The sequence below is a fragment of the Dermacentor silvarum genome, chromosome 2 (genome assembly GCF_013339745.2).
Source record: "Dermacentor silvarum isolate Dsil-2018 chromosome 2, BIME_Dsil_1.4, whole genome shotgun sequence".
Classification (NCBI taxonomy): Eukaryota; Metazoa; Arthropoda; class Arachnida; order Ixodida; family Ixodidae; genus Dermacentor; species Dermacentor silvarum.
The window spans coordinates 32,781,389-32,797,296 of record NC_051155.1 but is presented as its reverse complement, the minus strand read 5'-3'; the positions used below and the strand labels follow the sequence as shown (position 1 = coordinate 32,797,296).

The 15,908-nt window shown below is 46.8% G+C and overlaps 1 protein-coding gene across 6 annotated transcripts in view; it reads right to left on the bottom strand.

Moving 5' to 3' along the window:
* LOC119441413 (tripeptidyl-peptidase 2) overlaps positions 1-15,908 on the bottom strand; it is a 141,043-nt gene that overhangs the window by 69,496 nt on the left and 55,639 nt on the right. For 3 of the 6 annotated variants that reach the window (XM_037706038.2, XM_049661242.1, XM_049661241.1), the window contains exons 12-17: positions 15,558-15,682; positions 10,746-10,926; positions 10,097-10,254; positions 5,097-5,173; positions 2,987-3,093; positions 172-326 (exon numbers count right to left, since the gene is read on the bottom strand). In XM_037706038.2, the coding sequence (XP_037561966.1) occupies positions 172-326; positions 2,987-3,093; positions 5,097-5,173; positions 10,097-10,254; positions 10,746-10,926; positions 15,558-15,682 (803 nt within the window). The remainder of the gene's footprint in view (positions 1-171; positions 327-2,986; positions 3,094-5,096; positions 5,174-10,096; positions 10,255-10,745; positions 10,927-15,557; positions 15,683-15,908) is intronic. The other 3 variants (XM_049661238.1, XM_049661240.1, XM_049661243.1) reach the window with 3 other exon arrangements.

Here is a 15,908-nt window from a genome sequence, read left to right as displayed (position 1 = left end):
CAACAATACGCTGCACTCACCGCTGGCCAAACCACCCTACACCTTTGTGACGTCATATTTTGTCACCTGTAAAAACCTGGTAGCCCTAATCATGCATGGCAGGCAAAACGGTCCTGCAGACTCTCGTTCAAATCCTATTCTCCACAAGCTCAGCGGCTGCTGAGCACTCACCACTACAGCGAAGGCATGCGATGCTTCTGCCAGGGGAGGCAGCATGCACGTCTTCTGGAACTCGGTGGTCTCGCACGAGTACATTGGCTGCAGCTGCATCGCGTGCACCACCACGTGGGCCACATTCTGGGAGTCACGAGACTTGAGCTGCACGCCTGCACCAAACATTGAAAGTGCTTGTCTCAGCTGCTGCCTGCATTGTATTTCCTGCTCCACAAATGGTAACGCGAACATCACAAGATGTAAATGTCCAGGGACAACCCCTGGATTTCAAAACGGAGAACACACAACCTGGCATTCCCATGCTCATTTCAACACAGCAATGTTAACTTAGATAAGCACATGCATTTCCTCAACTTAATCCTCACAATGCTGCAACACTGTATAAGTGCATACAGAACTCACATTAAATAACAAATTAGAAGATACACGACCAAAGTGCTTTTCTTCATAAAACATGAAAACCAAGGTAAAATAGTCTACAACCCTTTATGAACATGGAAAGTAAACTTGCATACAGTCGCCGACCGATTTTTCGGAGCTAGCAGGGACCAAGAAATAGTCCAAAAAATAGCAGTCTCCGAAATTAGTTACCATAAAAAATAGTTAATTATGTCCTGCATCGTGCTACACATGGAGAAGATCATATTTGCTTGTACTTGAGCAAAAGTCACGTCGTCTCTGTTTCCATCTTGCCCGCTGCCACAGCAGCAACCAATGGGGAAATGCCTTTCAGCACGGCAGCCAATCGGAGGCCTGCTTTGATCGGAGGGCCCGTGTGACTACCTCCAGCAGACCCGCGCTTCTTTTGTGTTTGTGCGTTTGTTACAAGATAGCAACGACCGACGAATTGAGAAGCGGAACGGCAAAACTTTGAGCTTTCAAACGATACCAAGATGGCGGCACTCAGTGGCGGGAAATATGAAACATGGCTCCGTAAACTGCGGTGATTCTGCGCAATTTACAGCTGTTTTCTCGCCCTGCGCACTGACAAATTAATTTTTTTCGGGCACATTTAGTGCGTTTTCAGCCAAACCATTTTGATACGGCGTAGATTAGACGTTGCAGATATCGAAACGCGTGGTTTCCAAAAATCAATGTTTCTTGCGCTTTTCGCAATCTGATCCCCGCGTCCCCCCTTAAGCTATAGCTTTAGGGACCCTACAAGGGCTGGGTGTTCCTCCGATTGTTCTTCTGGCCCTTATTGTTGACTTTTTCAAACACGGTCAAAATTTTCATTCGGCTCTTGACATAGACAGCACTTGCTTGGACAAGTTATATTCTTTCGCCACATCAAACTGAGAACGTCCACTCTCTATTAACTTAATAATGGCCACTTTTTTTTTTTTAGCATCCAGGTCGCTTGCTTTCCACGTTTCTTCACACCACTTGGCTTTTGCGCTGGCACAGGGGGTGGTGCCATGGCACCGATTATACACAAATACAAAGTCCCACAAACATTCACCAAGATGCACACAACCACCTCTCTGAGAGACACCGCATGTAGAATGGCAACTGAAACGAAAGAACACCTTAATCCTGCTCCAATTGATGATGATGATAGTGTCGTGCGAAAAAAGCCAAAAAGTGGCATCCTCTGGCATGTCTTAGCCAAGGGCAAGAGCGGGCCACTCGAGGCCAAGCCATCAAGGCAGCCAAGCCAGCAGAAACTAACATGGTGGCTTCAAAACTCAGGTAGCGTGTCTCAAAATTTAGTCTGGGAAATCAAGCTTTTGGGCTTAAACTCATCTAAAAAACCAGTTGCAAATATGCAGTAGCCTTATGAGAACCCTGACAGTGCATCTACAAAGTTCGAATATCGATCAAGTCAAGTCCGAAATATTCATCGGTGACTGTGGTTGCTAAACAATACTATTGCAAGCATCTGAGCGAAATGTTACGTTTGCACTTGCAGCAGGAACCTAACTAAAAAGGCTCGCTGCTCTTTTCAAGACCTGCACCACTTTTGTTTTTTGACACAAATAAACATGATGGCTACCGGGCAGATTTGATTTATTTAAATCTCAAGACTAACCACTGCTTCCAGCAACAGCCATATGCAGAGAAATCTCGTCCGGATACATGGATGGACGGATGCTATGAGCATCCCCTTTGAAACGGGGTGGTAGGTTGCAACCACCAGGCTCTTATTATTTTGCCTACTGACCTACCTTTGTTTTTGAGAAAACACACAAATACAAAGAATTCCAAGCATCAAACTTTTTGAACCATTACTGGGAACTCTGTTTCTGTACCTCTCCGTCTCTGACAGGGTGATGACGCCATCTGGTGGTAGAGAACAACACAATGTGCAGCTGCTAATCACCTCAGAGACAAGTTGTACCACACAACCTCAAGATCGTGCTTTTGCTAAAGCTAAGCATGCTTACACGCAGAACATAGCGGGCACTGTTCTGTGTGGCACAAGGCACAGCTGTGAGCACAGACAGAACGACCACGAGAATGGTAAGGTCATGAGGATGTGGCAGCATTTGACTGTCAATAACATTGTTGAGACAAGGCACATTAAAAACCTTTTGTTGGTAGGTTGGTGAGGAAGTGCCCTTTGATAGCAGACATGTTCTGCACCTTTTATAAAAGGTGCATCAAATCACCTTTAACATTACATTTTCCCAGCTCTAATAGTCGTGCAACTCGCGTTCACTCTTACTGCAGGAGGCAGGCCAATGAGACATTTGTACACACTGGATGTTCATGTGCTTGACACACACACCATGCCAGCGCAACAAATTCTTCGATTGCAGGCACTAGGAAAAAAGAAAAAAGTGAGAAACAAGGAAGCGGTAAAACTTACAGGCCCAGGTAGCTCCCAGTGGAGCAACAAGGAACTCCCGGTGAGACACACCGGGATGCAGGGTTAGCTTTTCAACACGCCACTGGTAGTTGTCCTCTTCGGTCACCCTGTGTTTGTTGAACATCGCGTGTCTCAACAGCAGCATGACTCAATAGAATCGCGACGTGTTGTCACAAGCAAGTGTTCAATGAATGTTGAAACATACCACTAACAACCTTGCCAAAATTATTAACAAAGACAAAAAGCAATCACAGCCGAACAGTGAGGCGTCGTTTGCCCAGAGACTATCTCAATGACGATTGTTTACATTCTTGGGCAGCACAAAGACAGCAGCGCAACTCGCCTGCTTTGCAATCCTCTGCAGGACAACTTGAATAGGCCTCAACAAGCACAACGAGGACAGATCTCAATGATGATTGAGACAGCACACAGGACCCTGGCGTGGTGAGACCCCATGCAAGTGTCTCCTAAAGTCGGCATGGCGTAAATGGTATTTCCTCTACATCACCGATGCGATACCACTGCAGCCAGTGAACTTGCGTTAGCCTTCCTCCTCTGACTGTGGTTCAAAATAAAGCAAGTCGTGCGCCAACCTTTTTCTTCCTTGTCCTGCTATGATCCAACAAATGACGCTTGCTGTCTGTCATTAAGTGTTTGCTGAAGACATTTAGCCAAGAGCTCCCTGCTCAAAACCAAAACTCAGCCGGAAAAAAGAATTGTTTTGGTTTATTGCCTGTAGGCAACACTCATTCATGAAAGGAGAAATGCAACAAACCTCTTCAAAATTGGTTTTGTGGATGTTCAACAAAGTCTCCCATGTATTTCGATACGAGCTGCCACCGTAAATCTACCTCCTGAGCAAATTGGGGCCGGGGAATACCGTATTGGCTCAACCTCTTCTAATACTTGCCTCCTTTAACAAGCTAGGTACTTGAGTTCTATCAAGTTAACATGCTTGCCGATACTACAGAGAACAAAATTTTAGTATAGCAGAGTAACACCTTACGAATTCAACCCTCGTAAATTTATAAAATCAAGTAATTAAGACTCACCCCCTGGTCCCATGAAGTGTGTGCATTGTTTAATGCTATCAGATGCTTGTAAGTTTGGAGGTCTTTGGCCGTGCACCAGTTGACTTAGACAACAGCCGGAGTGCATTAAGAGTGGCAAAATGTGAGATGCAATACAGCAAAAGTGGCGCTAGCATCATTTAACCGAAACAAAGCAGTGAAATCTGCCACCCCATCGTCATCATCAGGAGCCGTGCGGTAATGACAGAAACGCTCGGTGCCTATTTATTCTTGTAGTATTTAAAGACTTAGGGCTGTGCATGATGTCGCAATGGCTGCGTGCATTCAGGACTGCATGGCCGCTATCTGTGATCCAGACAATAGTTACCATGGATTCATCTGCGGCAGTTGTGGCAAGCAGTGGTCTCATTCTCATCAGTGCAATGTACGATGCCACCAACACTGTGGAAGTCGTCGAACATGAAAAACGATTCTACTGCACCCCGCGTGCTGACATCAAACCTGGAAGCTATATTGTGATGCATGATTAGTTGTCGACCAACTCAGTGGCGACAAAGTAATTGCATTGTACAGTCACGAGCTCTAATCTCGAGACCACAGACCAGCAGGCTGAAGTGAAGTGGTACAGTGTTTGTTTGTGCACCTTTTCAACCAATGAAATATGCTGAAACAATTGCATGCTGCATGGATTCAGTAGAAGAAACATTTCCTAATGTCACGGTCTTTAGAGTTTTGCAACTGACTGGACGCGCTGTAGTGAAAAGCAAGCTTATTCGGATGAAAACACGTGTCTAGCAATGCTGTGACTGCTTATCGGTCACGAGATGACAAGAAGTGCAGCTTTATGCAAAATACAAATGAAGGTAGCAAATTTGTTAAGTAAATGAAGGCATGGTGATATGACATTAAATTAACTTGAACATTTTTTCCCCTTTCATAAAATCTAAATCAATGAGGTTTTACCGGAGGTCCCCTTTGCAGCCTGTTTGTCTCTGGTACCTTGTGCAAGTGTAATCCTCATTTTGCAACTGTAATTATATGCAAATCTAAGAGAAGGCTTCTGTTGAGGCTGAACTTACGGCTTGGGCTTGATGACACTGATGGGGAGCTCAAAGACAGGGCCTTTGTCCGGACAGGTGACATCAAATGCCTTCACCTGCACACGCGCACACAGGCCTCACTGACAAGAACCACACGTGTGCCTTCAGTTTACAGACTTTGAACACATTAAAGATTTTCGCATACAGTTGAACCCACTTATAATAATCCCATATGTGATGATCTATCTGTTATAACGACCACATCCATGACGAAGTTCACATGTGGTCACACATTTTTAAGACACACCTCAAGGGCGGAGGCGTGGCACGTACAGCATAAAAAGCATGGCACGGGGCGTGCGCTGGTGCCGGTGCGATATCGGATGCCAAGAAACATCACTCTCGTTTTTGAGCAATTTTCTGTGCGGCACCATGTGCATTACGTTTGCTTCAAAGATTTCGAAAAACTATCTATTGTGGAATCTTGCTGATACGATTCTGCATAATACGTTTTTCAGGATATGTTTTTTTTCTTATATACCATTTCTTTTTCTTACATATGATAATGTTCAGATAATATGATTTTTGGATGATACGTTATATTTTCCGGTTCCCGTGAAGATTGTATCAATGAGATTCCACTGTATGTCCTTCCACCATGGGAACAGCAGCCGATCAAGCGTTCCTGTCGACATGGCCGGAGTTGGCGAGAACGCTGCACCACGTGCTGTGACTACGCAATGGCTTAAAGAGTTGGCGGTTACTATGCCGTTATCAGAAGATCCTGTGTTTTAGTGGCACTTTGCTTACGGGTTGCCAATTGCTGATAATAGTCTGTGGTGATGTTTTACCGTTCGAACATCGCATTTTTTTTTGCCCGAAACGACATCGATAACGTAATTTGACATCCGAGACTTTCACACAATGGCGGCATGCCACAATAGTTTCTAAAGTTTACGCTTCTGGCCAACTAGAATGCTTCGCTCACGTGTGCAGAATACAGTCATGTCCCGCTGGTATTAAAATACAGTTAAACCTGGATATAACGAAATTGACAAATTCCCGAAAAACTTCGTTATAAAGAGGATTTCGTTATACAGTTAAACCTGCTTATAACGAACCTCCATATAACGAATTCCTGGATATAACGAAGTTTTCTATTCCCCGCCATTACTCCATAGAAGCACATGTATTTGAGACCTCTACGTAACGAAGTGGCAGCAGGAGACCCCCTCGATATAAAGAATTTCCCCCTCCGACAACCTAGAGATTTCGCCCCAAATATTGTCATTTTTGCGCGAGCGACAACCGGAAGCACCTTGTCCGCCGCGAGCGTGACCCTTCCCCCTCCCTTCATTCAAACCTGATCCTGCCGCTTGCTGCAGCTGGCCTAGCCTGCCAAGCCGGCACTCTCTCCTTTTCCAGTTGATGTTGCCGCCGCGCTGGTACACGCTGTGACACATCACACTCGATGAGCATGGACACGCGCTGTCAAACGCTGGCGGCGTGTGGAAGCGCCACCAGAGAAGCAAGCGAAGTGACCTTCGTGCTGTTGTCTATAGCTTCAACGCAAACTGAGCGCCGAGTACACACAGCACGCACAAAGCTACAAGTCGCCGACGCACCTTCACTGCTAGACTCTGCCCCAACGCAGATCGCTTTCAAGATACTGCCCGCGCAGTACGCAGTTGATGCCAGAGTACAGTACAACGTCGCCCCGCTATCCCTCCCCCCTCGCTCGCTCGCTGTTGCCTCGAGCGCAACGGAAGAAGGCGCGCTTCCTCCCTGCTTTTCTTGCGCGCGCGAGATTAGACGCGGTCGTCGGCTCCCCTCGCACATACAGCATATGGGCGCGTGGCGACTGCGTTATCGCCCTTGGAGTTTATATGGGATATCTATGAGCCAAAACCAATTTTAGGGCCACAACGCGTCATAGATACCATCTTTATGTAGCAAATACTTGCTATACTTTTTCTGGTGGAAACCGAAAATACGTCATAGTTGTCGCCCCCGGCACTTTGGGCGGCCAATGCCATCGTCAAGCCACCAAGCCAAGCGACATGAAAAGTCAAAATGGCCAGCTCGGGCCGGCGCGGGGTGGCAGTTTGCAACGTATGATGTGGGAACGGTGCCACGGTTGCGACGCAACAGCAGGGTTACCAATGCATTGGGTTCTATGGGAGCTGTGTCCGGGACCGGCCAAAAACGAACAGCCGGGAAAACGCAGCCCCCTGGAACGTAACAGCGGGGTTCTACTGTAACACTATACAACGCTACAACGCCATCGTGACGCTCGCTCTTCGTTTCCGATGCCTCGCGCTTGTGTGAAACGACACGCGTCCACGCATCCGGTACCTGGTGTGACATTCCAAGGATGAGTACTTCGACGAAAACGGAAAACGGGTGCGCGTTACAATCGAGGGCGCGTTAGAATTGAGTAAATACGGTAAGCGTTTCTTTTTCGAATTTTCGTGCCGAACCTGCATATAACGAAATCCTCTTTATAACGAAGTTTTTCGGGAATTTGTCAATTTCGTTATATCCCGGTTTAACTGTATGAGTGAAAACGTGCGAGGGGAGCCGACGACCGCGTCTAATCTCGCGCGCGCAAGAAAAGCAGGGAGGAAGCGCTCCTTCTTCCGTTGCGCTCGAGGCAACAGCGAGCGAGTGAGGGGGGAGGGATAGCGGGGCGGCGTTGTACTGTACTCTGGCATCAACTGCGTACTGCGCGGCGGCGCGCGGTCGCGCGGGCCGTATCTTGAAAGCAATCTGCGTTGGGGCGGAGTCTAGCAGTGTAGGTGCGTCGGCGGCTCGTAGCTTTGTGCGTGCTGTGTGTTCTCGACGCTCAGTTTGCGTTGAAGCGATAGACAACAGCACGAAGGTCACTTCGCTCGCTTCTCCAGCGGCGCTTCCACACGCCACTAGCGTTTGACAGCGCGTGTCCGCGCTCATCGAGTGTGATGTGTCACAGCGTGTACCAGCGCGTCGGCGACATCAACTGGAAAAGGAGAGAGTGCCGGCTTGGCGGGCTAGGCCAGCTGCAGCAAGCGGCAGGATCAGGTTTGAATGAAGGGAGGGGGCAAAGGTCACGCCCGCAGCGGCAAGATGGCCGGGTCGAGGGATGCAGGCCCGCCTCGCCCACGCACGCACACGTGCGCTCGCTTCGCATTCCGTCGCGGCAGGACAAGGTGCTTCCGGCTGCCGCTCGTGAAAAAATGACAATATTTGGGGCGAAATCTCTAGATTGTCGGAGGGGGAAATTCGTTATATCGAGGGGGTCTCCTGCTGCCACTTCGTTACGTAGAGGTCTCAAATACATGTGCTTCTATGGAGTAATGACGGGGAATAGAAAAACTTTGTTATATCCAGGAATTTGTTATATGGAGGTTCGTTATAAGCAGGTTTCCCAAGCTCTCAAATAAAAAATGGTGGCTGCGCTTGTGGTTTGGAAATTACAGGGAATCGGAACCAGGCGCCGTTTTGAAAGAGCTACACGAAGCAGTATTTTGTTCTTTATACGGACGTTTCTAACGGAAGTTTGCAGTTAGGTGCGGGAATGCACCGAGAACAAAAATGACACTGAAAGTCTGGTTTTCGAACAAAAAGTGCTGCCGAATTGTAACTACCACCACCAGCTTTGGTGCGGTTAATTTTTGAATGTTTTTAAGGGTGAATCAATATATAACGAATTAGTGATATAACAACCACTTTTCGCGGAACTATTAAATTCGTTATAAATGGGTTCGACTGTATTATCGATTCTAGCGTGTCTTGTATCAAACGCACGCCCACTTTCTATGTGTCTAAAGCAGAAAATGAACATAGAAATGACATTAAAGCTCCTAAGCAAATCAGAAATTTACCGCTTACCCGATTTTTTATTTAAAAAAATTCAGACAATTACGATACTCCCTAACGAGAAATTTGAGCGAAGCTGTATATGTGTTTTCATTTCGCTACATATTGGCTGATGCAGACAATGTGCCTCGTGCGTGCCGGCACGTTGCATGGCAATCAATGAGAGCGAGAGTGTAGCCATCACAAGAATTCACGCTACGAGAGCGATGGGTGGCGCCATGTTCGACAATGCTATTTCTTAGTGTGCGTAAACATTACGTATGTTAAACTCTCCAAATAATGTACATTTAGTGCACGTAAACTACAGAAACCAAATAACATTCGAAGCATGCGCACTGAGGACAACATTATTTCTTACGTACGGAATTTATTTACGTTTGGTTGCAAATGCTATTATAAATCTATTTTTTCGCAATAGCACCGCACGGGCAATTTTCAGACCAATTTTCATGGCAGAAAAAAAATAAAAAAGGCACGTGTTAGAATTGGGTAAATACTGCAATCAAACATGTTGAGCTACGGTTCTCACTTGAAAATGCTCATAGGGCAGGCCAAAAATAGGGGTTTTCAACAGAAGATGACATGTGTTAAATGCATTCACTGTCCCTAAGCTCCGCTGACATAGGTGCTGCCACTAAAGGGGACGCTATTGCGGTCACCAAGGGGTCAGGCCCATATGCGGGTCTGGTCAAGCTTGAATAAAGAGGCGAAGGCCAATTTTAGGAAGAAATAACAAATTGTGGGGCCCATAGAAATGCGTGGGCGCCGCTCGGTATCTTGGGCCGAGATCGAATTAACTGAAAATTTGAATTCACCGGAGTCAAATTAACGGAAATCTACTGTACGAATATATTAAACATATAATATTTGATGGTATTGAAATTTTCTAATATTCGTACACCCCTAATAATTATGCAGCAGTGTGTGTCCTTAAGATACCTAAAGGTGGCTTGGCCAGACACAACTTTTGCTTTGGCCTGCCCTATTAGCCAGAAACGATCGAGCAGCAGGCTGCAAGAGATGAAATTAGTGCACAGGTATGCTACGAGTGTGTCAAACGTACACTAGGGTGCATTAGTTAGCCAAAGGGTCATTACCAGTGGGAACTGCAAATTGACTGCTATATCTTGGCCAAGAGGATTAAGATCAAACCACGGCATTAGTGCACATGTGGAACTCACCGCCGTGTAGTAGGACCCTGGTGCAAGGCCGCAGGGGTCCACCCGGACAGAGATGGAACGTGAGGTGTACGTCATGTTGAGCAGTGCAGGAGTCGAAACCCAGGCCGCATCACACACCAGGCTCAGGTTGAGCTCAAAGCCAATCTTGTCCAGCGGGTCTACGAACACCATACCTCGACAGAATTAGCAGAGGCATACTCATAAACACCTTTTCCAGATATGCACTCACACTCGCTTTCGCTCACAGTTACCAGCACCAACTCAAATATGTGAGATGTACAAGAGTGAGTGTGCTGACCTGCGATAACACACCAGGGCTTTGGGGCAAGGCTGACTGGTTTGTTGTAACGGTCAAGCATAACAACAAACTGTGCCAACACTGCTTGATATTGACACTTTTCAGAGAACACTTGCATGCAGAGATTTCCACACAAATTAGCCATTCTCAACCATGACTACACAGGGAACTTCTAGTGCTTGTAAAAAGAATGGATGAAAGAAGGTGCAAATGTGGGGATGCTGGCAATACGAATACGTTTGTGCGAAAGTAAACATGTAATTCGGGTACACTACACTGCTACCGTGCCTAGTGGGCATACATTGGCCCAGTCTTGTCCAGTCAACATGCAAGTCCCGGTGAATGACCCACCGGCTCGCTCCTCGTTGAGGAGAATGGGCTCGATGGTGAATGCGTGGATACTGGGTTTGAACGTGTGCTGGGGCTCCCGCAGGTACAGGCCTCGGCGGTTGGGGCCACAGCTCACCCGGAACCGGAACTGCCGCTCAGGACCCTGACCATGCTGGAGGAGGTGCTCAAATGCACGGTCCACCTGCACGAACATGGTGAAGCAACAACGGGCTCAGCTGAAAAGGCTGTAAATATACCAGCTTAAAATGACACATTCCTGAGCAAATAAGTTGATGGTCTCCAAATGAAATACTAAATGCACGAAAATGGACAACCCGCTGACAATTGTTCCATTTCATGTGCCGCCTTTTTCCACACAATCAGTAGGTTAAAAAATATTGCCACTGCCAGGGTGTCGAACCGGAAAAATACCGGTTTGGTTTGGGTTCAGTTCCGGTTCGGAGAAATAAACATTATAACGGTTCGTGAACCAGTTCAGCACAGTGAACTTCATCTTGCCCCTTGGCGACATGCCGCACAGCGTTATCGACTTGTCCGAATGGCACATGTGCAAGTTTTGTAAGGAGCAAGAAAGTTCTGCTTACATTATTTGATACATGCAATGCTGTTAACTTTATGTCAGATCAACTGAGACGCTTCTAAATGAGAAACAAAGCAAAGTACAATCGGATCTTGTGTATGATAGCAATGAAAGTAAGAAAAAAAAAGGGGGCGGGGGGGGGGGGGGGGCGGAGTGTGCATCCCAGATGTATGTACCCGAGTGCAGTGCTCGTTGAAAAAGCCAAGGGCAGTGCTACAGTATCGCGGATCATTAAAAAGAAATCCAAACAAGTGAGATTAGTCAAATAAATTGCTTTCTCGAAATCAAGACCGTGAATCCTTAGGCCGTCTAAGATGAGACATGCTTACTCAACGGCTAGTCACTATTTGCATAAGTGACCAGCTCCACGTGTTTGTTCAGGAACTCTATCATCTGCTCAACAACTGAGGTTTTGCTAAAGGAAAATCATTCAGACAAGAATGCATTTGAATTAGTATTTCTCCTTGTAGACTGCAAGAACTGTTGTTGGGCCCTGTAATATTGGCACTAGTATCACAGAAACAACATAAAAATAGCTGCTGTCCACTCGATTTTACAAATTTCTTGCTGACGCTATGGAGTATGCTCACTAAAATTGCGGCAACTACTGGCGTTGCCAGCACTACGATTGCTTAGGTGCTTCGAGGTGACGCAATGGGTCCTTTTTGTTTCTTTGTGCTTTTTTTTCCCTAAGCATGGTGCGCCCCACTTGGATAAACTTTTTGCGTTGCCACCATCGTCGCAATGTTAGCAATGGCTTCTTAGAAAATGAGATATCAGAATGCAGCCAAGGCTGCATTGATAACATTGAGTTAAAAGATTCTACTCTAAAATGTGCAGTTTACAAGTGGACTGCGCAGATAACGGCAAAACTTTCACATGCAAATCAAAGACGAGTTAATTAGTGAGAACTCTGTGTCTGCATGGAGTGTACTTAGCTTCCATGCCTTTAGTCACTTGAGTCAGTTGTTTTTTTCGTTATTATTTTGAAGGGGCCTCAGCTAAGTACTACTAGACTGGTGTCGAGCGAACTGTGGCATATGATCAATGGTGTCGGAGACAGTGTGGATTTACATTGTATTACAGTAAAAGCTCGATGATAGGAATCTCACGGGGTCACGAAAAATACTCGTATTAGCCGAAATTCATATCATCGAAACACAATTAAAACTACTGTCGAATCTCGATAATTCGAACTCGAAGGGGCCCGAAAATTTGTTCGAATTAAAAGGACGTATTTTTGAAGTATTCGTGCACAATAGCACGATGCACGAACGGTGCGAGTCGTGAAATATCGCGGCGCGCAAGCGCATAGCAAGCGCGGGCCACGAAACTGCCCACGCCGGCTAACGGTCGCTTCCCGATAACGACAGAAAACGAAGCTTCAGGGAGCGAGCGGGCGGCGCCGGCACACGGGTGCGCGCGAAGACCGTCGAAGGTGAGGGAGGAGGGCGGCAGGGAAGCGGATTTGGCCGCGTCAACTCCGCCGCTTCGGTGGCTCCCCTCGCCCTCCCTCTCAACTCCCTCGTAGCTCTGTCAACTTCGACTCCGTGCGCACATCTCCGTGCGCGCGCGCCGCCGTGCTGGCGCCAGCTTATTTTAGCCGCCCCCTGAAGTTTCGTTTTCTGCCGTTATCGGGAAGCGAGCGTTTGCGGGCGTGGTTGTTTCGTTGGCCCGACTGTGCCTCCGCCGCTGCTTCCCTCTGCGCTGCTGCCGCAGCGTGCAAGGTCAACATGTGACTAGAAAATAGAGGAGAAGGGTTCACTGCCATTTTATCCGCGTGGCTGAAACTTCGGCACTAGTGTGTGCTAGAATACGGTTGTCTAGAACACTCTAGTCGGCACGTACACGCTTGTTCCGGCGCGATGCAGAAACGGCGACCTTGCAATTTGAGAGCGGGGGAAGTTTCCGCCGCGAGTTCTTTCTTTTTTCCCCCCGTTCCTTCGCGCGCGGCATTGAGGGGTCTCTCCTGAGCTTTTGCTCTATGGCGGAGTCGGAGCAATGCCGGTCGGAGGCGCCGCCGCATTATTTGGCGTGCTGCTAAGAGCATTGTCGGTACGCGGTATGTTCGAAGTAAGCGTGTTCGAATTAACGAGATTCGACTGTAGCTAAATTAAAGAGTCAGAGGTGAACTCACTCAGGCACATGTACGTAAAAAGCATTTATTTCTTGAAGCGCCACTGCTTCAAACTCTTCGCACCCAGTCACGGAGTCTGCGCTGTCCGGCGCCGCGCCTCCGCACCAAAAGAGAAGGAGAGAAAGCGCGTGACCGCGCGCTGTTCTCTTTCGCGGCCGTCGGTGGGGCGGCGTTTATTCGTATCAACTGACGCAGGCTGAAAATCGATTCGTAACAACCGTTCTCTAATAATAGTAATGGGGCGCGGCCGGGACCACAGAAAAATTCGTATCATCTGGAAATTCGTATTAGCCGTGATCGTATCATCGAGCTTTTACTGTATATAAGTTACAACAACAAACTTTTATTCGATAGCAAATAAGTAAGCCAGCAAGTGACCTTTTCCTTAGTTTCCAGCTTTTTAAAAATAAAAGCAGGTGAGAATATTGATGCTTCTGTATGATGAACAAGGAAAGTTTGTGCTAAACACTGCGAATATCTTTCTTGCGCATCTGCAAATGGTGCGGAGTCTTGCGTTGACTAAGCACAGACAAAAAAGACAGAAGCCCATATATTGTGCCCCGGAAATGATTTGTAGAAATCGAGGAGCATTGTATTCTGCTTGGAGGTGCCAACAGTGCGTTGAATGAGCGCACACAAGAAAAGCAGATTTCTTACGCTGCTTACAGCCATTGTTAGCGTGCACTGAGAAGGTGAAGAGATTCACTAGCAAGTGCAGTGTTATGGTAACGAAGAGCTGTGCTGCTGAAATCGTTGGTTTTCCTCATTTCCCTTCTCGAGAACCTTTGTTGCCCTTTGCGTATCCTGGTGTATACATTTTACGATTTATCTAGTGATAATAACAAGCTGACCTAACAGCCGAATTAGCAGCTTCAACAGAAATGTTGATTCCACGGAGTCCGCGCAACAATGTTTCGGCCACGGAACACAACCATGCCGGCATGGCCAAGCTCAGGAATGAAGTGCCGTGCCAAGATGACTTACCAGCATTTACCTATCATCTATCCCCATTCTCGCACACAACGCAACCCATCAATCATCACAATGTGCTAGAAAGGTGCACCAACTGAATGAGTAATTATTTTGAAGAATTCCTCATTTACTGAGCACCCTTTGTTGCCTTACATGCTTGAACTGCTATTAACCAGTAACTGAACCAGTAACTGCTATTTCTTTCAGCTCAGGTTCGGTTCGGGTTCAAGCACATTCTGAGAAAATTGTTTTGCGTTTGGGTCAAGTTGCGGCTAAAAGTCTAGCCCGGGTCTGGGCTTTTGGTTCGTGTTTGGTTCAAGAACCTGATCACTATACACATTAAAATGGTGGGTGAAGACCTTATTTACCATGTTACTATATTTCTAAAGTACAATGTTGGATCATTAACAAATGCAAGAACTCTTTGAACGCACGAAAGCATGAGTGGTTTTAAACAGAACACAGCAATCATGCTTTTTTTTTAGATTCATAAGTAAAATGAAAGTGCAACGTATCAAATTTGATGGGACTGCCAAAAATCATTCGTTACATCAAATATTGCTACAGCAAACACAATCGTTCATGCTGTGTGAAGAAATGCTTGCAGCTGGCCCACAAGACAGCTGTGTAATTTAATGATTTGACAGTGTGTGTGCCTGTCATGCGTTGGCCTGTGTTTTGTTCATGATTAGTAGGTTCATCTACACGAGCAGATGTGTTAAGCGCTGGCTCCAAGCTGAACATCCCTTTGCAAAAGGCCTTCTTATATACAGAAGTTCAATTGCAAGTGAGCTCTATGTTTTCAGTTTTCAGTCTTAGTACATCCCTAAAACAGCTCAGACCCTGTGCTTTACACCATAGGGCACCACCTGCAGTAATTTTACAGCGATACAAGTCCACTGACTTATCACAGAATATGCCACATACACATATTTCCACCCTACCAAGTGATTTCAATAGGTGATGTCAGTGCATGCAACAACAGTGGTCCCCCTATTAATCTCTAAATTATTAACTACAAGTTCAAGCAGCTGTTTGCTTAAGGAAAAAGTGCATAAGCCTGGTCAACTTGAGTGCAACGCTTCACAGTGCAATGCACTGTGTTGCACCGTGAGCTGCTCACCTGTAGCAGGCCGTGTCCCATGCTGAAGGGATCCCGTGTGGGCTGGGCACTGTTCTCGAGGGCCCGACGGACGCTGTACGGCGAGTACGCTAGCCCGCGGGCCACCATTCCCGACAGCAACAGCGCTGCATAGTCACCCAACAAGCTATAGTTATAACTTCCAATGCCTCAAACAGGTTAGGAATCTGCACAGAGCAAAAGGGTCACAGGAAGATGGACACACGAATTAACAGTAGACAAACAAGAGAAACCTCCACCCGAAATGAATGTTTCAATGAGGTTACTTGTCCAAGATCACATGGCAAGGTTACAAAAGCAAGTTGCTCTGCCGAAGACAAAGTCCCCTTGCAG